General features: G+C 37.4%; 1 protein-coding gene across 1 annotated transcript in view; it reads left to right on the forward strand.

The window, feature by feature from the left end:
- The first annotated feature begins 983 nt into the window (after nucleotides 1-983).
- The window catches only part of cacng1b (calcium channel, voltage-dependent, gamma subunit 1b), a 30,096-nt gene continuing 6,537 nt past the window's right edge, over nucleotides 984-24,542 (forward strand). Inside the window, exons 1-2 of the mRNA XM_022673177.2 lie at nucleotides 984-1,480; nucleotides 21,695-21,769. Of these exons, the coding sequence (XP_022528898.2) occupies nucleotides 1,240-1,480; nucleotides 21,695-21,769 (316 nt within the window). The 5' untranslated portion in view covers nucleotides 984-1,239. The remainder of the gene's footprint in view (nucleotides 1,481-21,694; nucleotides 21,770-24,542) is intronic.

Consider the following 24,542-nt stretch of genomic DNA (forward strand, 5'->3'; position numbering starts at 1 on the left):
TCCAGTGTTCTTGCAGTGGGCGGGGCCAAGCTACTGTTTCATTGGCGTATAAACTTGTTCGTTGGCTGGTTGATGGTCTATTCTGATGGACAACAGCTCTCAAAAAGTGTTAATATAGTGTTATTGTGCAACAAAACATTAAAAAAATAATAATAATAAATGATGTACCATTGTAATTGATGCAGGGTCTGAAAGGGTTAAAGGCACACTATGCAACATTTTATAGTTAAAATGTATCTTAACCCTCCCATTATGTTTAACAGTTTTAAGATCTAGGAAAATTAATATATTATTTAGTATTAAACAAGTATTTTTTTTTGTAAGAAACTTCCTCTGCTTGCCTTAATTAGTGTAATCAACATATAATATGAAAATGGTTCACCAATTGAATAAGAGTTGATCTTAAAGCAGGTAAAACCAAGAAGAAAGGTAAAAATCACCATTATGAACCATCATGTCATCATGGTCGCAGTCCAATACATTAACACTGCCACAGCTAGCGAATTGGGACACAATCAGGAAAAACGCTCTTATAAGGAGATAGGGAGCCCAAGAACAAGCGGAAAAACGAGAACGGGCGGAAACTAAAGTCACGCTGAGTGCGACAGAGAGACAGAGGAGGAATGTAAACAAAAGCTCACAGGAGAAGCATTTTATTTCTTTTTATTTTTTTTCATTATTGTTCATTGTAGTTTAAACAACCTCACAGGCCAGATGTGTCATGCTTGCGGGCCTATTGCCGACCCCTGGATTAAATAAACATCATGTTTCTGAATTAGATTGCTTTAATTTATTTGTGTTTTTGTCACCCAGTGGGTTTCGTAGCTCTGAAAAAGATATTTTTATGTTAAGAACAACAGCAGAACAGCAGGTTGTAGAACTGTATATTGATTCATCAACTTCTTCAGCACACCTCGCGAAGCCAGAGCACCTTAGCCACAGCCCACCACGCCGAACACCTTACAGGGAGGGAGAGAGAGAGGAAACTAGGGCACTGTTATCTGGCCCCATTTCTTTCCAAGCCGAAGCAGAGCGATCTGTGGACAGCGAGCTGCAGTCAGGAAGCTGTGGTTGATGTGCTGAGAGTGTTTCGCCTCTACAAACCGCCTCGACCCATCGCATAAAAGTACCGGAAGAGGTGCTGGGAACTTTACAACTTTGAGGTTTGAAAGCCTGAACACCAAAGATAAGGAGAAGCTTAGATCTGTTCCTTTTGAAGAGTGAGCTCATCCCACCGCCATGCTAGGAGATAAGAAGACCAAGGTGAAGATCACCTTCCTGGTCATCCTGGTGGGCATCTCGTCCATGCTGGCAGCTGTGGTGACGGATCACTGGGCGGTTCTGAGCCCCAGGGTGGAGAAGCTCAACACCACCTGTGAGGCGGCTCACTTCGGGCTGTGGAGACTGTGCAAGAAGAGCATCTTCATTGTGGAGGAAGACCCTCAGGGCAATAGCTGCGGCCCCATCACCCTGCCTGGAGGTAAGCAAGGGTGGGACTTGAGTCATTTAGGGGTCAATATTTGTGTTAATTAAAATACTGAGCCTTTTGGCCCTCACAGTTTATTAAAACAATTAAGACTATTCTTTGTTCTATATTGATAAGACTTCATAATGCAGAGAAACCATATTTAACAGCTTAATCACTTAAAGGTTGACGCTTTTAGCAAGAATTGGCACTCAATGAAAGCCAATGTAATGGTTGACCTAAAATTGCAAACTTTTTAAACTATTCATAATAATAATAACCTCGTTATGTTTTACAGATACATTTAGATTTACAATCTACAATTAATCATTTAATTACAGTGATATTCTACTGCGACCGGGTCGACAGCTTAAGCTTTACCTCAGCTAAGTTAAATATAGAGATAATATTTAAATGTATGGTGATTAATTGCTGAACATGCAGGATGAAGTGTCTTCAGTCCCTTGAATAGAAAACTTTACAGTGTAAAGGATGATGTGACGTCACTGATGTCGAAGGTTGCTTTTCTTAAAGGGGTGGGGTTATCCAAAACCAAAAACATAGCAAGTGAAATAATCTTATGACAAGGTTTTTGGTTTTGCCAGACTTTGAAAGACTAATATAATTTTGCTTACTTTAGGAATAATGCTCTTAAGCAGTCTCACTTACAATTTCCAACATATTTTAAGTCATTTAAACTCAAAATAAGCACAAAAAGTCATCTGTCAAAAGTAATAAAGTAATTCTGATTCCTGTGTTCAAATTTAAGTAATAAAATTCTAGTATTTTATGAAATTGTATTGAAAGACTTTTTTACTTTTTTTTGCATTTTTGGGGTGTAAGATGGCATTAAAATAGTTTGATATTTTTATAAGAATAGCTAAATGAAGTGTCTAAATTATTGACAAACATCTTTAAAACTTCAAGAAAACACTACTGTTTAAACCTTTTAAAATAATAGCTCAATATATCCAAGTAGCACTGCAGACATGCAAGCAAAAAATCCACTCTCTACATTAAAAAAAATATATAAAATGTACAAAAAGTACCTTAAATTAAAATGAAAGAAAGATTCCTCTATATTTGTGATAATGTGTTCCATACGTATGAAGAGTAAATATTGATAAATGTATTGTTTTACAGTGTTTTAGTAACTGGAAACAACTATGCTGAGAACCAAAATGGCTGTAAGTTCTACTGATATTGACCCTTTCAGAGTTTTGAAGTCGTTTGCAGGGTTTTTCACCGCATTTCCAGGAATGGCTGAACGGACTCTACCTGTGCTAGTTTAGCTCAGAGGAAGTCGATGCACGTTAATGTCAGAATTGCCAGACAATTGCAATCCTGTTGATCTGAAGTGAAGCAAAGGGCAATCAGTAGTCGACAGAGCAGAGCAGTGCTGCAGTAATACAGCTCTATTCACCTCTCTTTACTGGCTTATCTGTGAGGTCACTGTGCAGACAGCAGGTTAACTAAACTCACGTCCAGTGTACGTGATGTCACCTCAGTGTACAGGTGATAGGAAGCCTAAACTGCTGTATTGTCGACAATCAGGAGCAGATAAATGGAAAGCAGATGGATCTGCTTATAAGAGTTAGATCATCTCATTATCCTTGATGGCACTCTGGGGAAGAAGCGACCTCATTGCTTTGCATGTCTCAGTTCACAAGGCTGGATAAATGGAAGAATTAGGAACAAGAGGAGTGCAGTTGCGAGGTATAATCAGGAATATGATTTTGATCCAGCCTTGAAATGTGTATTGTTCTTGGCACACTATGCACTGCAAGCCTGAATAAGTACAAAGGACATGATACAGAGTGAACACAATACTATATCACAACCAGCACAGTCGACAGCTTATAATTTTAATGCATTATAAGTTAAGCTTGATTTCACAACCTACAACAACCATTTAATATGTTGAAAAAGTTTACTTAACGTAGCGTGGGGAGCATGACTACACACTGACGGTGAGTGGTGCCAAGAAAAAATGGAAAACAAGAACCAACGCTTCTTAGATAAACAGTTTTAAGAAATATCTAGGTGTCTCTGTAATGGTTGTATATTATTACAAGATATTGAAGTTCTCTGAGGAAGAAATCTGTGAGAAAAGATTTTTAAAAAATTGTACCAATGAAGGAACATCTTAACGCATTTCAAGGAACCTTTAAGAACATTTTGAATTTGAAATTGGTAAGGTACCTCTACAAACATTCTACTACAAGCATCCTTCAAGAACAAAAATACAATTAGAAACTAAGAAGGAACAACTTAAGGTACTACAAGGAATGTTCAAGACACTTTTTAAACTGAAACTGTAAATGAACCCCTTAAAGTCATCAGGGATCCTTAAAGAAAAGGTATTAAAATTTGAAACTGGGAAGGAACCTTCAAGACAAGGTTTTACAGTTTTATACTATAAAGGAACACTCATAAGGTGCTTTGATGGATCTTTAAAAAAAGGATTTATGAACAAAAGATGTTCCTGAGGGTTTTTAAAAGTAGATTTGAAGTCTCCCCCATAGTTTCAAAAAGAAGAATATTGTTTTGTCCCCAATTTTTGTGGCTAATCATACCAACTAACCAGTTGCTGATCAGCTAAATATAATTCATTACAAGCAATGCCCCAACACAAGAAGGCAGAAGACTAGCACATGCCTTTTCTGACACATGTAAAGCCAATCACTACCTCTATTCAAACTGCTGTAGCATCACAGCGTGCTTTGAGGAAAGCGCAGTGACTCAGTTCCGATACATCAGCTCACAGATGCCTTGTACTTATCGACATCACCCTTTAGAGTGATGAGGAGAAAGAGCACCATCTACACAACCAAAGAGAGCAAGGCCAATTGTGCTCTCTCATGGCTTCTGCAGCTGATGGCAAGCTGCATGACCGGGGATTTGGATCTCTTGGCGACCCGAATCTTGTCATTTTAACAGTGTTTTAACTTTTTTTTCTTATGGAAAGGTTCAGTTGAAAAATGGTTCTTCTAAAGCATTCATAGAACCCCCATTGGCAACCCCCTGTTTTTAAGACTCACAGTGTTCACAGGAAAACCTCTTGATTTTGGGAGGTTTCCTTTTTTTTAAAGGAAGAAAAATGCTTGGAAGCAGTAAGAGTGGCACCATCATTGATTTAGATGATAAATAAATGGCTGGATCAATGACCGGGCAGATGGATGGGCCAGAGGTGACGACGATATCAGTCTTTCTGTCCAACATGTGGAGGGAAGCACTGCTTGAGCAGTAATGTAAACCCTCTGTCACTCTTCAGGAAGTGATAAATGGAGAGATCACACACTTTCAGTATGCCACACTGGTTACAGGATGTAATGGAGTGAGCCCCTGTGCTCCAGTGAATGTACTGGAAAGATGTCCCCCTGGGCACGGCCTAGAGATTAAACCATAACAATGGCAGCTGTCTCGAACAGGGCCACAGCCGCCGCTGCCCTATTCTACTCATCCATGTGATAGGCCTACTCAAGTCCCCGAGGAACCATCCCACTGGCCCTGGAAGGTTCTTTCTTATGTGACCAGATCTTTGGCTATGGTCTGGGTTTCTTGTTTCTGGTTTCTTGGTTGGATTTCAAGTGAGTGGCAGATTTTGATAAGTTAGCACAGAAGGAGGCCGTAGACCCTGTTGCCAGCCCAGGGACACTAATGCGGGCCGGTCCGGATAAAATCACAAGAGTCTTGCTAGAGTTGAGCTGCAGTCGTGTCACGGTCTTGTCATCTCTATGGTTCAGTGTACGATGGTTACGACTGAATGTCAGTCGGGTTTGCGTCCTGGTGCTCCAATAAAATCAATTGTGTTTAAATTATAGCAAGTAATTAGCAAATATTGACATGAACAATGTCAACAACCAATAGGAGAGCTACGGGAAGAGGCAAGAATATCTTTCACTTGAATCTTCACAAACTATTTAAAAAAGGACACATTTTGCCGTTAATAGGTCTTGTATGCTTCTTACTGTAATATGTAGAAATATTTTAAACACAAGTAGCACTTTAAAGTCATTATATTTAAAGTTATTTTATTTTGCACTACTTTGTCTTATTGTGCAGTGTCATTTTTAATGCAAACAAGTTAAATAAATACACATGTTGCAAGAATGATGTTCTTTACGGCATTAATTATATCTAAAACAAAGTTCTCCTCAGGATATCTTCTCTTAGCTACTGAAGGAAGTTTTATATAATGGTTAAATGCTTGTATGCTGTGTTGATATTTGTAAGAGCATAGTTGTTGAACTGCACAATTATGTTGCTTTTACTTAAGAAATGAATGCCTGTTTAGAGACTTTGGATGATTGCCCAGCTTCTGTTACTTAATATTAGGATATTAAGTTGTTTTGAATTTTTCTAACATAGTTTAGTAGGTTTTATACTTATACTTAGTAAATATATAAATAAATAAAAGGAAATTACGGAAAGTTTATAAAATTAACTAACAGAATTTAAATTATTTAATTAGTTTATTTAAAGGTAAAATTATACATTGCTCTAACAGAAACAAATGCGTTTTTTCAAATAAAAAAGTGTAAAAATAAAGTGTGAAAAAGGAATTAAAATAATTTTTTATCTTTGTTTTTTTTAGAATTTTATTTCTAATTTGTTCCCATTTTCTCCCTAATTTAGCACAGCCAATTAACCAACCCACCCCTATCGCTAGTAATGCCCCAACACACCAGGAGAGTGAAGACTAACACATCCTTGCTCCGATACATGAGAAGTCACCGCTGGACCACTCGGCGCACTTTTATCTTTGTTTTAAAGTCCAAAGTATCTTTTTTTAGTGTAGTTTATTTTAAAATATCCATAGCTAGTTTGTAGAGGCTAGGATCAAGAGATACACCAAGCATTTTCTTTTTAAGATTAGTTTAGTAACTCTTTGGAAAGATGAGTCTTTAGCTGGTGTTTGAAGATTGCGAGTGACTCTGCTGTTTTGACACCCAGTGGAAGTTACTTCCATCTGCTTGGTCCTACGACAGAGAAGAAGGTAAGCCAATGCAAAAAGATTATTTGACTTGAGTTAAGTTTTTTGTTTCAGTATAGAGATATTTTAATGACAGGCAGAGGCTGGTGATTGGTCAAGGTAAAGGTGCACTAGCATTAGCATTAACAAAGTCTCCAGGTAGAATTTTCACTGGTGCTTTAATTTTGTCCTGGTTTCTTCTTAAACTCAACAAAAAATCTGGGTGTGGGTTTGGGTTTGTACCACAGGCAGTGTTGGGAAGTAACGGATTACATGTAACGGCGTTACGTAATCAGATTACAAATTATAAGTAACTGTAATCCGTTACAGTTACTGCTTCAATAAATGGTAATCAGATTACAGTTACTCTGCTAAAATTAAAGGATTACATTGCGGTACTTTCCTATTTTTTTGCTCTTCCAACACTGACAAAACGCAAATAACATTTTGCGGTGAATCGCTCTGATATGACAGGGAACTGTCTGCCCCTTCTCCCATCTCGCTGCGCACACACACACACACACACAGGGAGGAGGGGCAGACAGCGGCTCCGCACACACAACGAGACGAAATTAATTGACATTTTGGTCAACGAATAAAAACGAGACGAAAATGTTTGGCAGGGACGAAATCCAATCAGAACTGATTTAGTTCTGTGAAAGGTAGTGACCAGTTAGGAAGAGATCCAATCACTGCTACTTTAGCGAAGGTGGAGAGGCGGGACAAGCGGGGTAGTCATCCAATCAGTACCTGTTTTTCCTGCAGTAGCGCTGCGCGCTGAGTTACAAACCCGGGAATTAACCTGTCGATACTTACGGAGCTCGACTGGAAGTTAACTCGACAGTGTTCAGCAGGGAGAGAGAGAGGGGAGAGGCGATATATTTCTCCTTTGACGTCGCAAAAAACAAGATAACGTGTAAACCGCGTGGAGCGACTCCATCTCCGGTAAAAACACCACTAATCTTTCAGCTTCTGCAGACCAGAGTCCCACAGATCTCCATGCAGAGATCCGCGTTTTAATACTGATGTTTCATGAGCTGATGGGGTGTTTAACTCGGCAGTGCACTAAAACACAGAACTGATACAGAACTCACTCATTAAGATCAGATCATCTGTTTAGTCTCACAGTGGGAAAGATATAGCTAGTGTTAAAGCAGGAACAGGTCAGAAAGAAACTCAATAATATATCCAAAATAAAACAATAAAATAAGTGAATCTCTGAACCCAAAAGTCTGTGTAAAGTTCCTTACAGCACTTTCTCATAAGTTTCTCACTTTAACTCATGAAGTCTCTCAGTACATCCTGAGAGCATCTCTACAGGACAGTGTGTGAAGGTGTGTTTTTGATCTCATTTATAGACTGTAGCTCCAGTAGGTGTGCTGGGTTAGTGCTGGAGATAAAACTAGATCATTTAAAAGCTGTTTTTGCATCTACAGCTCTATAATTTAACTATTCAGTTGTTTTATGACCTGATTTCTAGAGCAAAATTTTAAATGTAAAATATATATAGTCACACACCTATAATAATAATAATAATAATAATAATAATAATAATAATAATATACATTAAATCATATATAAATATATTTCACATTCAAACATTAACAATATTACTCAATTGGTTATTAAACGTTTCATTTCGTATACGTGTATAGTTAATAATTCAAGGGAACTGATGAAAAAAGCATTTACATTTACACCCTTTACATTTTAGTCGACTAAATTTACTGTAATTTTAGTAGACTATATTCTTATGACATTAAGTTGACTAAAACTAAGTCGACTAAATTACTGAATTGTGACTAAAACTAAATGCTATTTTCGTCACAAAACTATGACTAAGACTAAATCAAAATTTGTTGTCAAAATTAACACTGGTGGCAAACCTGCAAGTAGATAGCTTACAGTTGTTGTTACATTGTTTGGTTTTAAATGGTTTTATCATCAATTTATAGAAGTGTTTCATAAAATTGTTTGATGAAATGGTTTCATAAGTATTTTTATAGAGTGATTGAAAAGGCTGTTTTATTTGTTTATCTATTTGTTAACTGGAAAGAAAAATAAAAGAATAATATGCAATATGTGGTTGCTACATTCATTCAGGCTTAAAAAAACGACAATATTGTAAGTAATCCAAAGTAATCAGATTACGTTACTCACTTGAAGTAATGTAACTGATTACGTTACAAATTACATTTTGAGTGATGTAATCAGTAATCTGTAAGGGATTACATTTTAAAAGTAACCTTCCCAACACTGACCACAGGAACTACTTATCCAGGCGATCCATGTATTTGTATTTGCTCCAGCCAAGCAACTACACCCCCTGGTTCAGGTCATTTGCTCACATTAAGCTCTGATTAGTTTAATCAGGTGCTTGGCACAGAACCCGATTGGAACCACAGAATGATTCTGGATGCTGCTGCAGTTAAGGGTCAATAACGACGCCGGAAGCTCACGGTTGTTTCAGAAACGAGCGGTTTTGGAGGAAAGGGGTGGGGGGGGGGGGAGTCCCAGCAGGCCAGGCGTGATCAATTTCACACCAGCTTAGCATCCACATGGCCTGGAGGAGGGCTTGATTCTGATAGCCTCTCCTGGTGTACAGATGAAGCCATGAGTAAACACGTTAGCACTTAGCCAGTCACTTTACCCCTACTTCACACTTACTCACACACTTTCATGGCTGCACTCCCAGAGCTACCTCCAGCGGAGAGATGTTTGTTTGTGGGAGTGTATATGGATGTGTGTGTGTGCGTGTGTGTGTGTGTGTGTGTGTGTTAGGGATGGAGAGAGGGAGCAAGAGGAAAAGAGAGCAAGTCTGGGAAAGAGCAAATGAAAGAGTGAGTAGAAAAAGAATCAAGAAAGTTGTCAAATTCACAACTGCATGTAAATAAATCAAAGGTAAAATGTAAATAATGAGTCTCGATCCAGATTTATTTTGATAGTCTGAACAGCCACAAAGCATATAAAAACAGATTTATGGTATATCTAGATTATATCCCGTTTGAGTTTGATAGTCTGAACACCCAGAAATCACATTAAATCAGATTTGTGTAATATCTAGATTGTACCTAGTTCGGGTTTTGATAGTTGAAAAAGCCACAAAGCATATAAAACCAGATTTGTGGTATATCTAGATTGTATCCAGTTTGAGTTTTATAGTCTGAACACCCAGAAATCACATTAAATCAGATTTGTGGTATATCTAGATTGTACCTAGTTTGGGTTTTGATAGTTGAAAAAGCCACAAAGCATATAAAACCAGATTTATGGTATATCTAGATTGTATCCAGTTTGAGTTTGATAGTCTGAACACCCAGAAATCACATTAAATCAGATTTGTGGTATATCTAGATTGTACCTAGTTCGGGTTTTGATAGTTGAAAAAGCCACAAAGCATATGAAACCAGATTTATGGTATATCTAGATTGTATCCAGTTTGAGTTTGATAGTCTGAACAGCCAGAATTGCATCCAGTAATTGAGGAAACAGTTGTATCCAGTTTGAGTTTGATAGTCTGAACACCCAGAAACCATATACAATCAGATTTGTGCGATATCTCGATTGTATCCAGTTTGGGTTTGATACTCTGAAAAGCCAGAAAGCACATAAAATCAGATTTATGGTATATCTAGATTGCACACAGATTGATTTTTGATGGTCTGAACAGCCAAGAACCATATAAAACCAGATTTTTGTTATATCTAGATTACACCCAGATTGATTTTTGATAGTCTGAATAGCCAGAATGAACATAAAATTTGATTGTTGCAGATAGAGATCTCAGAAGGAAAGTCCATGACAGGAATAGAGAAACTAGAAAGAAAGAAGGTTAACACCACTATAATGTGACACACATGCAGTTTAGATGTGTTGCATTAAAACCCTGTTCACACACAGAAGGTCTATATTCTTTTATTCTAATCACATAAAGTAAATAGGCCGAACTAGATTTCATACATTGCTGTTGTTAAGCAGTACTGAATCAGATTTAACAGAAAAGAAAAAGCCAACTTGCTCTTACAGCCTAGAACACAGTGATAAAACAATCAACTACTGCCTAAAGTACAGTCCCAAAGTATTGTTGCAAAACTACAAAATGATGGTGAGGAGTTTGTACTGAGGAGACACACCCATTATGCAAATAAATGATGATAGGAACCAATAGGGAAGATGCATGGGTTAATATGGCGTTATATTATTTAAGGAAAATCAACTAAAATACAGCAAAATAGAGCTTTAATGTAGCGTACAAGGTAGCGTTTACAAGGTAGCGTATACTAAAGAAATTTAAAATAAATTCACTAAGAATTGTGAGTAACATTTATTTGAATATATGGGCTGTAAAATGTACAAGCAGTTTTTTTATGTTTTTCTACTATACATTTTTGGATTAAAATTACTTTTTTCTGTTTAATATATAAAGTGCTCAATGTTTAATAACATTTAATAGCATTCCTAAAGTGTATTTCACTGATGAAAATTAGGTAAAAATTTGGATTTTACTCAAATATTCAAGTGCAGATGCTTTATCTATTATTTTGTGTAAACATTACACAGTTAACTTGTAATACTGTATATTTACAAACCCCTTATTTTTATTTTTCAGTGTGGATGAGGGAGTAGAGTAAAAACAAAACTGAGAAAAACATTGGAAGACCTATAATTAAAAACCCCTGAACGGGAATGCAGGAGAACAGTAGGGCGCCTAGGCCACTCAGAGTGTGAGGCAAGTGCATCAGTCACAATCGTAACACTGTTTTCTCTGGCGGCCTGGCAGCAAAACTTCTGCACGGACCCCAGCGGACGGCGCTTCGCTGCTGCGACCCAGATCTGAGCTAACTTAGCAGCTTAGCGGCTTTAAAAGTGTCCTCCATTCACATTGACCCAGAATCTGACGGTCATTTTGGGCATGGACAAAAGAGGACAGTCCTGTCTTAATGAGCCATGGGTCTACCTGTAGTAGAGGCCAACAAAGATCAAGCTCTGAACTCTGGCACTTAGCAATCAGGAAACTGTAGAGGCCAGAGGTTTGTGGATGATCTTTGCTATCTTACACACCATTAACAGTCTGTTTTCATGCCTTGTGCCCACGTCATTAAAATAGTCTCGGAGTTTAGGAATAAATCTACACTGATGGGTGTGGTGGTCTGGAAGTGAGGTGTGTTCAGGTACATGTCTGGCGTGTTTCTATTTTGTAGTACACTGAAAAAAATGTGGAGTAGGATTTACTCCACTCCATTTATTAAAAAATGTAGGAAAGTTTTTTTTTTAAGCAAGTAAATAATAAAAATATTTGCTTCTAATTATCAGTGTATTTAACTACAATTTCTTCAGTAAATGTTTCTTTGCAACACGTTTACTCAATTAGATTTTACTACAACAACTTATCACCACATTCTCCCATGGCTTTTATTATTTACTTAAAAGTAGTAGTAGTATTTTTTTAATTATTTAGTAATGCTTACCTGACAAATAATTTATTTATTGTAGTTTCAATTTCTGTACACTAAAAAAATAGTCGTTGACACAAATTAATTCAGTCAAATCACCATTTTGCTTTGACTAAATATATAACATTTTAGATGCATTTAACTTAACTGAGTTTTATTCACACAACAATAGTTTAATTAGCTCAACAGTTTTGCCCATTTTTAAGCATATACTCATAGAACAGCTAATATTGACAGTATAATGCTGGGGCAGCATAAAAGTAAACTCTGTAACTCCAAGCTAACATACTTTGATCATTTGCTAGTATTTCCCCACGCCCTTACTGAAAGAGAAGGAAAAGAGAAGGGGGGTGAACTCAGATGATTGAGCGGGAGTTAGGGGCAGCTTCGCTGGAAAAGCGTGAAGCTAAACCCCCTCCACACAAAGAAATACGGGAAGAGAAAGGCAGAAAACAAATGAAGGAGGAAGATGGGGAGTAGGTGGGTGCAAGGTTGTTCAACACACAGATGGAGAAAAAGTGACAGTTTTTATAGGTTGGAGAGTGGGAGGAGTAAGGGCGTGGATCAAACTCCCAAAATTACATTATTAACTCCAACTAGGAACACAGAATAAAGGTAATTTGCTCTGACAGCCTAAAACACTGAGAACTCACAAACAATACGCATTATTATAACTTAGGGTACCTTTGGGCAACAGCCGACACAAAGATGGTAAGTAAAGGAGAGGCCACACCCACTATGCAAATATATGGTGCCAGGAGCCTATGGGAAAGCTGTATGAACCAACACTTTGGAAAGAGCATTCAAACTTGTAGTAACTAAAAGTTGATTGATTCATCTACAATTTACAAATGTATTTGACGACAAACAGTTACAAAGAAACACCAAGTAGTGCATAAAACTTTATGTGAATTTTTTAACTAGGCTGTACTAGATTATTCTTGAAGATAGTACTTAAACTTAATTTATGTATATAAATTAAGTGTATGTGTATGTGTAAATATAAATAGTGTATGTGTAACTGCAGCCTAGAGAACCAATGGGCGTGGCGAATGGTTGGGGATACTGGCAATCATTTCGGGCATCATTATTTTGTGGTTGTAAAATAATATGTAAAAAATTAGAGGATTTATGCTTTTTTTAACCATACCATGTTTACCAGATTGTCAATGTAAATCATCTTTATTATCTTATTTTTCTCTGATATTAATTGATTAGGAATTGTTTGACAGTGCACACATTAAAATATAAATTTTCTGTTTTAATTATGCTGAATGATTAAGAAGATTTTTGTAAATTACAAGTGTTATAAGGTATATCCAACAGGTAAAAAAACTTAAATAACTTAACAACATCTAGATTGGCTGATGCAAAAAACCTATGATGGATGGGTTGTTCTACTCTGCAATTGGTCAATGCGAAATGTGATTGACGGCTAAGAGCAAGAATTTTATTGGTTGAGGCAAAACATGATTGAGAGGCTCATATCCTGAGTGTTTTTTACACCCATTTACGTTTCTGGTCTGCAGTATTACGCTTTTCGCTATTTTGGCGGCGGAAAACAAAGGTGCTCCACTGACTGAAATAAACCTAGACAACAGTCAGTCATCCTATAGGTATTCCTATAGGTGCACACAACTTATCCTGCAAAAAAAAGTTCCTTTAAAAAAGCTGCTGGCGTACCTTTACAGAGTGAACACGCAGGTCAAAATTCTCTGCTGAGACGCACAAAGCGCCGCGCTGTTAAGATACCCACTGATTGGTTTATTTCACATTACGCCCAAAACACTACAGTTTGATTAATTAAGAGATATAGTACATGCCTTTTGTGCATTTCCAGCCGTGCAAGGCATATTTTTTCTGCCGTCACGATACCAAAGACACACTGATATGTCCTAAATCCATTTGTGCGATGTGCAATTGACCAGTGCGCTATAGATCGCTAAATAGGGCTCACAGTGTGTGTCAGAGAGTGTGTGTGTGTGTGTGTGGTGTGTGTGTTTACATTTGTTTTCATAGTGAAGGAGTTTTAATAAAGAAGCAGCAAACCTAATGTGACAGCCACTGCAACCTAGTAATTGACTTCCTCCTCACTGGAATAAGGTTCCATTAACAAGCCCACAAGGTCAATGATACGGCCCAAATCACTATTTACAGCTCCTCGTTTTTCACTCCTCTGAGTCGGGGCGGTCTCGCGGCTCGTCTTCCCGCCCCAGACTTCATCCACAGCCGATTCCATCCTGCAGATAAACAGATCCGACTACACGCAGGACGAGGCGCGAGGCGTCACGTCCGAAAATGCCAGAGTTGTCAGCAGAGGCCCTTTTATCTGAGACTGACAGGAGCTCAGTGGCTTTGAGTCTGTTTCTGTGTGAGAGATGAAGGAGAGGCAGGGCTGCTGAGGAAGAGCACAAAGAGAAGTCGAGGCACGCCAGCGCGTGGGAAACAGCTCGCTGCAGACTGACCACAGCAGATACAGATCACACAGTTTACAGAGGTTACAGGCAGGCGAAACGACGGGGGTGTAAATCTCTGATCGCTTCAAGATCTGATGCAAGTGCGAAGCTTTTGGAAACGATTTAGTTCAGCACAGATCCTAAAGTTTTTACTTTGTAGGATTGAGATTCTGATTGGTGGAAAATAACTTGCAAATCGTAAAAGTAAAAAAAGTTTTGGCCATTTTCCATTGTTTTTCATAACATTTCCCCCGTTTTCCACAGTGAATAAATTTCGGATTATGTTTTTTCGTGCTGTATTTCAGAAAAAGTACAGGGGTTGGACAATGAAACTGAAGCACCTGGTTTTAGACCACAATAATTTATTGTCCACCATTGAGTTCTGTCGTGATTTGGGCAGCCGTGGTTTTATGTTTTTTGGATACAATCCGGGTTAGCACCCGAGCATCCCTTTCAGACAGCTTCCTCTTACAGCGTCCACAGTTAAGCCTGTTGGATATGGTTGGTCCTTCTTGGTGGTATGCTGACATTACCCTGGATACCATGGCTCTTGATACATCACAAAGACTTGCTGTCTTGGTCACAGATGCGCCAGCAAGACGTGCACTTCACACTCTGTTCTTACTGGTGCAATGTGCAATTAATAAAGATCGGCCACCAGGCTGCTCCACTTAAGCCATGAAACCTGCCACACTAAACTGACAGGTGTTTCAGTTTCATTGTCCAACCCCTGTAGAAATCTATGCAAACAAATATTTATTGAACACTGAACATCGTTAATATGCCAGCAGACAAACCAGCAAAGAACATTAAATGTAAATGAAAGTACTTGAGCAGTTTTATTGTAGTTATACATTTATTTACACATTACCTCATCATTGTCATTCTAATATTAGATTTGTTTTAGTAGAGAAAACCTTTATCATGTTTTATTGCACCAAAAGTCAGCTTTACACCAGAGTTTCCATTTCAGTGCTAAACACAACCGCTGTTTCAAGACAGCAAACAACTTTGCTATTCACGTTAAGTGAAACTCATTGCACATTTGTGGTTTTTAAACAGAGAAAAGTCTGTAAGTCTCCTTCCAAGGATCTTGAAGGATGGTGGGTGAAGCCAATCTGTAGTGGAAGCTTATAAGCTATATAAACAGATCTAGGCTTGCATACGTGCTTCTCTATCTGCACCCGAATGGTTCTGTTTCAGTAACTAATTTGGGCGCAGCCAGCCGTCAGCACTTTGCTCCAGTAACCTGACCTGAACACTGTCTTACTGAGCTCCAAATACCAACTGACCTTAATACTCCCAAATTCACAAAAACATTTGAAATACACATTTACTGACTAAAACATGATGCCAATTAACATTTCCCCTACACTGTAAAATCTAACTGCTCTACCTATTGAATGAATGAAGTTAACATTACTTAAATACTATAGAAATTTGGGATCCCTTAAGCTGATTAAGTATATGCTAGTGGCTCTCGTTGTGGTTGAGGTTCAAAGGTGTCCTGTGCAACATCTTCATCTGGCTCCAACATGTCTCCATGATCCAAACATACATTGTGTAAAAAAGCGCAGGACGCAATAACCAGAGGTGCAAATGTCGGCTTTACCTCCATAGCTCTAAAAAGGGTAGACCTCCATCTAGTCTTCATCATTCCAAAAGCTCTTTCGATTATGCTGCGTCCCTTTGAATAGTAATGATTGAAGCGACTTTGTATTGGTCCATTAACTGGCTGTTTGTAAGGTGTTATTAGGCAGACTGGTGTGTCCAAACAGGGATAGCCACCATCACCCAGAAGGATGTAACCTGAGGGAGGGTAACATCTTGCCTTGTAGAAGCTACTGTTCTTCATGATGCGTGTGTCATGCACTGACCCTGGATATCCTAACCCTTTTCACTCACCATCACCATCAGTGTGTAGTCATTTACCCAAACCTACCTTTTACTATGTGTTCTATTATAATCGGTCATATGCTGATGACAATAGCTGGTATATTATTGCAAATTAAGGTAAAGATAAATGTGATAAAGTAAATGGAGTTGGTTTAAAGCAGACAGCTTCTTTAAACATTTTTAAGTTAACTTAACTTGTTGGGGTTTATAATATAGATAAAGTGTGTGATACTGTCTTCCAACTGTTCCTTCATGTTCCTGCTGTAAGATCTTTGTTCCACCACATTTAGTTTTATATCCCATGTCCCAGATCTCCCAGGTCCACTGAGTGCCGAAAATCCAGAAAAATCCCCCAAAATCCCCTAAAAATCTCCAGCACTAAGTACCTCGTAATAGAAGTGGTCAAACCCGGTTAATAAATGACACCCTAAAGCAGCACAGCGGTCCCTTCCCTCGCTCTCCTCATTCAGCCTTAACTAATAATGCAGCTAGGAGCAGCCTGTTGCTAGGTAACCTCCTCACAGCATGTTTTCTCTTTCTTTCTATGTCTCTCTCTATCTCTCTCTTTTTTTCTCTCGCTCTCTCCCACTTTCTTTTGCCCCCAATGGAGGTTCTGGGTCCTGAGTAACAAACAGCTCCTCTGTTGCTCTGTCTGATTTGCCCTCTCTCCGCTGCTCCGGTTCTCTGGACAGAGTGAAGCGAGGGGTTGTTTTATGAGTTTAATCTAACAGAGAGATGTCAGACTGTCTACACTCCTCCATAACCAGCTCCTGCTCTCGCCCCCCATGGGACTCACAAAATGGAAGAATTATCAGTGAGCAGAGGCCTGGCTGGGAATAGTTTTTTTTTTTTTTGTGGGGCGAATAAAAGAAGAGGGTCACATTTGAGGGTTTTGCAATTGAGGCCTTCAATTAATATCATTAAGAGAAACATCATCTGCACCCATCATCAATGCAAAAATAATTGAGTTCCAGTATATACAAATTATACTTAAATTTAGGTACAAATAAAGAAATGAGGAACAACCAGGAACAAGAGTGTAATAACTGGGTCACTTTTTAACATTTACCGTGTAATTTAATGACATTACAGCACTCTAAAAATTGATTTTGTGTTTTAGTCAGGAGAACTAATATTATCAGGTTGACTGAATTTACCGACCAGTACAACACTATTAAATGAGTTCAGAGAACTTCAACCTAAAAAAACTGAAAAACAAAAAAAAAAAACACAACAACAGTTTACTTAGCCAATGAAAAACCAACTTTTAGTAAACTACCCATGTGTCAATGCTCTTTCTACAGTGTTGGTTCATACAAGCTCCCATAAGGCTCCTGGCACCATATATGTGCATATTGGGTGTGGCCTCTCCCTTAATTCCCTACCTTATCCTAGGCATGCTTTAGTGTGTTATATATGATAATTGCCAGGCCTCGGTTTTGTAGGCTATAAGAGCAAGTTACCTTTATTCCGAGTTTCTGGTTGTCATACTCTATTGGCTTAGGGCTGCAGTATTCACAATCTTATGCTGTCAGTTTTGGCAGTTCTAAAAATATGGTGGATATGTTTAAAATACCAATACATACATATTGAATAAACCAATTTCTTTAAACACACACCATACTTGAAAAAAACAGTTGAGTTAATTAAACTATTGTTGTGTGAACAAAACTCAGTTAAGTCGAATAAACTTTGTATGTATGTGAAATTGTATGTATTTACAACTCAACCCGAGTCAAATCTAAATGGTAACTTGAGTTAAGTTGAGTCAATAAATAATTGTTTTCAGTGAATGTAAGGGATAAGCTGTGTGACCAAAGTATTGAATAAAGTTGATCATACTGTTAAATATTGACATCGTATGACTTTATTAAGACAACTTCAGCAAAACTGACATTAAAGGGGCAAAAAAGGTTGAAAAATATAATATATTTGCAATTTAACAAGATTAATAAATACATTATTGGCTACACCAAAAAAAGCTTTAAAATGGTTCTCCTTTAGGTGATCCTTAAGTAGAACAAGAAATATTGATTTGCACCATAAACTATAGCAAAACTAGTTTCCTCAACTAACGTTATTGAGTTTCTATATATTGTATATATTTACAACTTAACTAAGTCAAAGCAAAATGATGACTTGACTGAGTTATATTGAAATGAGAAATATATATATATTTTTTGTGAAAAGTACAAGAATAAATGAATTATAGCAATGAAATCGTGGAGCGGCAGCTCTACAGTGTAATATTAGAGTCATGTGAGGCCACAGTCCTCATCTTCACCTCGTAATCAGGCAGCAGATGTTGGGTAGGGGGTGGGGATCTGTTGCTCGCAGGGGTGTTTAAGTTCTCCAGAAAGGTGAAGAAGGAGGTGACAACGCAGGCTTCACACTTTACTGAGGTAAATATTCTGTCTGAACCAAACGCTACACTCTTTTTCTCTCACAAGAAACACTGTATTCAGTAGAATGTAGAATTTTAAATGAAATAATTGATCTGTTGGTTAAAAGAACACAGATTTGGTTGCTGACGTCCAGTATTGGACAAAAAACTAGTAGAGATACCAAGATAAAATATTAACTCCAATAACTGTAAAAGTTCTCTCTTTAGACCTTCACTAAAGTAAAAGTGTAAAAGTACAAAAATGCGTTTAAATGTACTTATAAGTATCAATATCTAGTACATAGTGATTTATTATGGCGGTACCACTTTAAAATAAGACAACATTTTTAAAGGGTTTATAAATGGTAATAATTGGTTACTAATTAGGTTGTAAATGCCTTACAAATCATTAATAATCAGTTATAACACATACCTAAAAAGGGCATCTAAAGTATAAATGGCTGTGGGTTCACTATTTGGCAAACAACAGGTCATAGTTGCCCTTTGTACGTATGTGTTATAAATGATTATTAATGATTTTTAAGGCATTTACAACTTAATTAGTAACCATTAACAAACTAATGGTAAACCATTTATAAACCCTTTATAAAGGTAGTCTTATTTTAAAGTGGTACCATTATGGCTGTAATATCCTATTATCACTTTGTAACAAGGATCTTGTTAATCAGCTTAGTCATTTTAGGTGAGAATACTCTAGTGTCACTCATGCTTTACAAATCTTTTATTGGAATTTCATTAGTTAATCTATTAAACACGGCTAACAATTTCTATTAGATAGGATTAGAAGAAGTGAAAGTGAATAATCTATAAACAAGTAAAGTTTAGGATTTATTTGCAACTAGGAGATTACAAGTTTAAAACTTATTTTAAACACAGGTTCAGGTTTGCTGTCCAATAAAAAACAGCAACTTTATAGAGAGAGAGATGAAACCTTCTGCCTTTCAATGAAAGTCAACATAAAAAGAGAAATCTTTGGGCACATTTGTGTGTTCAAATGATATAGTGAACTAAAAATCTACAAAAATAGAGCTGTTTTTTTTTTTATTGGACAGTAACGTTAAATTCCATAATCATTCCATAATTAAGATTTAAATATTGAACTTGGTAGTTAAACTGTATTCTGATTGGTGAGCTTGATTTGTGTTTCTTTCTTTTTTTTAACATTACATTTTAATGCACATTTCACATAAAAAGTAACAACTTTAGATTTTGCATAATGTAATGGAGCAAAAAGTAAGATATTTTATTGGATTTCAGTGGTGTCAATTTTATAAAACACCCTAAGATGAAGAAAAGCTCAGATACTAGTGCATCTCAAAAAAATTAGAATATCACTGAAAAGTTACTTTCTCTTAGTAATTCTGTTCAAAATGTGAAACTTATATATTATATAGGTGTATCACACACAGAATGATCTATTTAAAGCATTGGACTTTCTCAAGGAAAGCATTGGAAATAGTGAAGCAGGGCTTCCAACTCTCACACTCTGACCATCAGCCTCACACTATCAGCTCTAATCTCACAACTTCATGCCACACTTGCCGTTTCTCTCGCCTTTTTTAATGACCTCTCGTCACCTTCCAGAACAGCCTCTAGAGAAGTGTGATTTTTTTATAATAGCTTCTGGTTCAGGATTACTGTTTTTAACAATTCACCTAGGTCTGTGTGGGGTGGAATATGCTAATTTGCTCGTCACATGGCATGTATTACAGCAAGTTTGGCCGTGAGCCAGATATTTTGCAAGCCATTACGTGGCGGGCCACAAAAAAAATTCTGTTTTGGAAAATGAAGTTTAATAGGATGGAGTGCTCCTACAGGGTAGTAGCTCTCCAGCCCAGAGGGTTGTTGAACCCAATTGCAGAACAGTTGATCTCAAAGCAAGTAAACCCACGTAGAAATGAAAAAATAAATAAATAAACACACCGCTCCTCATGCAGGATCAAACCCGCGTCATCAGGGTTGCGGTCCAATACACTACCACTGCCCCTGGCTAGTGAATTGGGACGCAATCGGAAAAAAAATGGGGGAGCCCAAAACCGGGTGGAAAAACGAGAATGGGCGGAAACTAAAGTCACGCCGAGCGCGGAATGTAAACAAAAACTCACTAGAGAAGCATTTAATTATTTATATATATATATATTTTTTTTCATTATTGTTCATTATAGTAGCAACCTCACGGGTCAGATGTTTCATGCTTTGCTTGCAGGCTGGGAGAATTTTCGATTGTTAAATGCTTCTCAGAGTGATTGATGCGTTTACAGTGATAAAATACAGTATACGGCTTAAACGCGTCTCAGATTTGTATCTGTGCGTTTACACTTGTTTTTTTTATGTGGTTTGGTTTCATCCAGATATATTCCTAATATTCAAAACAAATAAAGTGATCAAGTGTAAACAGGTCATGAGTGTTCCTGTTATTTTATGCAGCAGAAAGTAAAAGCAGTTGTGCTGCTTTAGATGATCTGAAACTGGAAAATACAGATTGTCGCACTTCTAAATTGCATTTGACTGGACTTTTTACCTGAATTGGACTTTTTCTGCTGCATTCAAGTGCATGAAAACAACTCTTCTTCTGACTAAAACACAAAATCTTAAAAAAAAAATGCAAGCAGTGGTTTCAAATGGTATTTTTCCACAGCATACAAAGCAAAACAGAGGTTTCAATCTGATAGCAGAGATAGATAGGAAGCCTATAGAAGCACAATCTGTTATGTGTTTTTGAGCACAGCACACAGAGCATAGTGCGCATTCAAACCTTATCTTGGCACATTGTCAACAAAACGAAAACGCCTGCAGAAAATAAGCACAGTGATATGCCCTCTGCCCCACAGTGCGCTGCATTCACAGTTTGCCCAGCACTCCAGCCTGAATGCCTGGCTTGTGTCTGAGCTCTAGCTTCAGTCTCAGGAGGAAATGGCAGGGAGGCTCATTGGCAGTGCGAGTGCATCTCGGCGATGGGCGACTGCAGCACCTGCTATCCTTTGCCATCCTTTGCCATCCTTTGCAATCCTCAGCTACAATCACTGTTTTCATCTCTTTCCGCAGTCAAGAACTGCTCCTACTTCAAACACTTCACGTCCGGGGAAGAGGCCGAAGTGTTCGAAGTCAAGACTCAAAAAGGTAAGTGGCCCTCAACTTCAGCCTTGCTGCACGCCAGAAACCCATATGAGCGCCGCACATCAAAGTGGTGAAATTTATCCCCCCTTACACACACACACATAAGGAGCCAGTTCTTCTCCCGCTTAAGGCAAGGACTTGAGAGAAGAAGAAGAAAAAAAGCCAAGGCCGACGAGAACAGCAGAGAGATGGAAACGTCTACACAGAACTGACAGCAGGGTGGTAGACTTCGAAACATGAAGATCTGAAGGAAGAGCTGAAGTGCATACTAAACCGCTTCAAAGAACTTAGCCGGAGGCTGGTTCAAACCCAGATCCTCATATGTTTTGGCATGTGTGGGTATAGAAGTCAACACATCCAACTGTATCATGTAGTCATGGTTAAACATCTCCAGAAATGAAATCCAGTAGAATAGCTCTTCAATTTTTTATTTAAAGGTTTATTTTTGAGTGGTCCAGTGAAGTAAGGCATTGTCACTATGTTCCAAGGACCACTGGTACTCTGGTTTAAATGCTAGATCATGGAGTACAACTGAGAGAGACATATGGGACATTCCAGGATTTTGGTACATTTCCTGTCCCACCACTTAAATTTCAAACGTACATATCCAAAATATCTAAATGACTATTTTTTGTAAACAACGTACTTGTTATAAGACAAACTGTAAAATTTGGTGGAAAAATAAGCTCCTTAGATATTATTCAAAAGACCGAATACCTTTGGACCACCTCAAAAAATGTCCAATTTCTCTTGTCCCACACATTGGGTGACCAAATCCTTTGACAAATTTAACAATTAAAATAAGCTCTAAATAAATGACTTCCTCTTGTATATTGTTGATATGCATCTCCTTTACTATGAAAACAACTTCTTTGGTCTACATTGTTTTGCATGTTACAGTTTTTATGCTATTAAGTTGTGTCCCACAACATGCGCGCAACCCTGTTACCATAAGGAATTTTACCTGGCAGAGAAAGAGTTAAAATATTTGTCTACTGGCACAAAGGAAGTGACATCACAAGGACATTTTCTGCCCACATGGCAAGACCAAGAGTAAGTGTTCTAATATTTTTCAAGTTTTTTTTTCCAAATATGTTTGTCCAAGTTGTGTGTGTCACTCAGTGAACGCAACCCTGTTACTCATATTGTAAGACTAATAATGAGTAGAGTCAAACATTTACTTTATATACTTATATAACCATGTTTGTCCTTGATCTTGTATACATAGCTACATTTTACAGTTAGCATCTGTTTCTAGGGTAAACCACAACTTAGCCTAGATTTGCAACCCTGTTACTCGCAACCCTGTTACTGTTAGTTACCAAATATATTGCACACCAACTTAAGCATCTAATTAAAAAAAACTGCTTTGATACTTGAGCTTGACGAATCAAACTTTTTGAAAGTCTATTACCTGTATTTAATAAATATATGACTAAAAATGATCAAATTGAAGATCAAATTTTCAGAAGTGACCACCCCTGAAATGTACCAAAATCCTGGAATGTCCCATATATCTCATATATATAACACATATATCTATAAATAGAGCTGAAGGTTGTCTGCCTAGTGATCCTGAATCAGTTGGATTTCCAAATTAGGTAGAAAATGTGGTGAAATTTGAAATAATTTTCTTCATTGAAGATATAAAAGCTGTAAAAACTGTAGTTTTTTTTGTAGATTTGTCAATTTTTTTCATTGTTAAGGTAACACAAAAAAATCTTGCATCTCCAAGATGGCATGTGTACAGCAGAAGGAAAAAGCCTTTTTAGCTTTTAATGGAAGTCAGTGTAACACAAAATTATTAACAGTGAATTTAGACCATTTTTAGCAAATATGTAAGCAACTACTGCTAGTTTTCAAATGATGTCAAAAGGGACGTCATTTAATTCTAGTTCAATCCATATATTTATTCACATTGATATTACTAGTGCATCTCAAAAAAAAAATTAATATCATTGAAAAGTTATTTTATTTCAGTAATTCAGTTCAAAATGTGAAACTCATCTATTATATAGATGTATTAAACACAGAGTGATCTATTTAAAACATTTAATTATTTTATTATTAATGATTATGGCTTACAGCTAATGAAAACCCAAAAATCAGTGTCTCAGGAAATTTCTATATTATATATAAGACCAATTGGTGCTTTTGGCAGTGTGGGCAGTGTGCCAAGTCCTGCTGGAAAATGAAATCCACATCTCTACAAAAGTTGTCAGCAGAGGGAAACATGAAGTGCTGTAAGATTTTGTGGGAAAACAAAACTGCACTGACTTTAGACTTGATATAAAACACAGTGGATCAACAGCAGCAGATGACATGTCTCTCCAAACCAACCATCACTGATCATCAGTATATTTTACATTTCATTTGTAAATCAAGGGAGCAGAGTCTGGAGGAAGAGTGGAGAGACACACAGTCCAAACTGCTTGAGGTCTAGTGTGAAGTTTCCACCAATCAGTGATGGTTTAGAGAGAAATGTCATCTGCCCCAACTGCTAAACTACCATTGCCATTGAGATCTTTACTAAATAAATCCTTCTGGATCCCATACAGAGTCCACATGGACATGTTATCCATGTTCAAAATTCCAAGCCCTTCACAGTAAAGTACTGCAAATGTTCGTAAAGTTCATGACATTAAATCTGATCAAATTTGAAGGAACAGTGTAAAGCAATTTCCTCTAAGCTTCGACCCCCACGACCCTCAGTTCAGGATTTCCACTTTTTTTACTAATCCTCATTTTTCCCTAATTGGTGGCTATTTCTGGAACT

Source organism: Astyanax mexicanus, chromosome 19 (assembly GCF_023375975.1).
Source record: "Astyanax mexicanus isolate ESR-SI-001 chromosome 19, AstMex3_surface, whole genome shotgun sequence".
NCBI lineage: Eukaryota > Metazoa > Chordata > Actinopteri > Characiformes > Acestrorhamphidae > Astyanax > Astyanax mexicanus.